This window comes from Aptenodytes forsteri, unplaced genomic scaffold (genome assembly GCF_000699145.1).
Source record: "Aptenodytes forsteri isolate BGI_AS27 unplaced genomic scaffold, ASM69914v1 Scaffold31, whole genome shotgun sequence".
In the NCBI taxonomy this organism is placed as follows: Eukaryota; Metazoa; Chordata; class Aves; order Sphenisciformes; family Spheniscidae; genus Aptenodytes; species Aptenodytes forsteri.
In genome coordinates this window covers 644,371-645,812 of record NW_008794713.1, presented here as the reverse complement: position 1 = coordinate 645,812, position 1,442 = coordinate 644,371, and the positions used below count along the sequence as shown (strand labels likewise).

General features: G+C 54.8%; 1 protein-coding gene across 1 annotated transcript in view; it reads right to left on the bottom strand.

Moving 5' to 3' along the window:
- LOC103894440 (60S ribosomal protein L17) overlaps window positions 1–1,113 on the bottom strand; it is a 4,336-nt gene extending 3,223 nt beyond the window's left edge. The window contains exons 1-2 of the mRNA XM_009273824.1: window positions 1,006–1,113; window positions 876–916 (exon numbers count right to left, since the gene is read on the bottom strand). Of these exons, the coding sequence (XP_009272099.1) occupies window positions 876–916; window positions 1,006–1,045 (81 nt within the window). The 5' untranslated portion in view covers window positions 1,046–1,113. The remainder of the gene's footprint in view (window positions 1–875; window positions 917–1,005) is intronic.
- Window positions 1,114–1,442: the final 329 nt, after the last annotated feature.

Sequence of the window (1,442 nt, the reverse complement as noted above, 5' to 3'; positions counted from 1 at the left end):
TGAGGCCGTTTCCTCTTGTCCTGTCGCTTGTTACTTGGGAGAAGAGACCGACACCCACCTCGCTACAACCTCCTTTCAGGGAGTTGTAGAGAGCGATGAGGTCTCCCCTCAGCCTCCTTTTCTCCAGGCTAAACAACCCCAGTTCCCTCAGCCGCCCATCAGACTTGTTCTCCAGACCCCTCACCAGCCTTTTTTCCCCAAGAAAAATCGGGAATAAAGTATGGGTGCTTAAGACAGCATAAAAACCGCAAGAGTCGGAGCGTAACTACAACCCTACCCCATCACAACAAAAGGGCAAACCAAAATAACGGCAACCTCCTTTCACCTGCACTACCCACCACCGAGCAGAAAAGCACCCGCTCAGCCTGGGTTTTGTGGTGAACTCGGGTGAGTCCCGAGTTTGCCGCCGCACCTACACCTTTTCCAGAGAATCCCACGTTCCCACCTGCAGCCCTCCGCAACTCTCCCCTGCCAAGCTTCTCCGCCGGCAGCGTGATCAGACGAACCCCACGTTCCTTCCGAGCAACCAGAAAGGCAGAGCAAGACGAACGACACAAACCTCTCCTCTTAACACTAGCCCAATTCCTCCCGCTAAATTCACTGCGACTGTTTTCCTGCTGTGTTTTACCGCCTGCGTTAGACAGAAGCTCTTTAGGACACACGATCTCGTCTTTGATCCTGGGGATAAAAGCCATTACAAGCGGCTAAAGCAAACACAGGCCATAACCCACGCTACCACCCTTCAGTAACTATGTAATGATACAGGAGAGTAAGATACTTCCTTCCACCCCCCCCCAAAAAAAGCCAACAAACAAACAAAAAAAACCCCAAAACCAAATGAGTTTGCTTTTCTACTACGCAGGCACACCGCGTACCTTGAAATGCACTCGCAGGTTGGATCCCCGTGACTTGCATGCTGCCAAGAAAAAAGACCAACTTTTGGAATCAAAACCTCAGTGGCTTCGCTGAAGTCCTACGCGAACGTCCACGGAAAAAACGACTCACATTTCGTGGGGTTCTCCGGATCCAGAGAGTAGCGCACCATTTTTGGAGCTCAACTGCAAAAAAGCCATTAAAACCCCCCCATGTTAAGCTTCCAACACAGACACGCACGACCCGGATTGTTTACCTTACTGCCGACAGCGAGCTGAAGGAGCTGCTCAGAAATTACGCTTTCTTTTCACGATTAAATCCAAAGGTGTCCTAAGAAAGTCATCACCGCAGCCACGGCCTCCCCCTAGGGCCCGCTTCCACCTCACACCCGCCAGCCGCCCCCCGAGCTCCGCCATCTCCGTCCCCTGCCCGTCCTCCCCCGCGCCAGCCCCGCAAATACCGAGGGCGTCCGGCGAGACGGACCGAGCCCTCGCCCCCTCATCGCCTCCCCGGGGGGCCCCCCGGCGGGAAGGGGAGGGTGTGGGTCCGCTCTCCTGCCTGCACTGGCC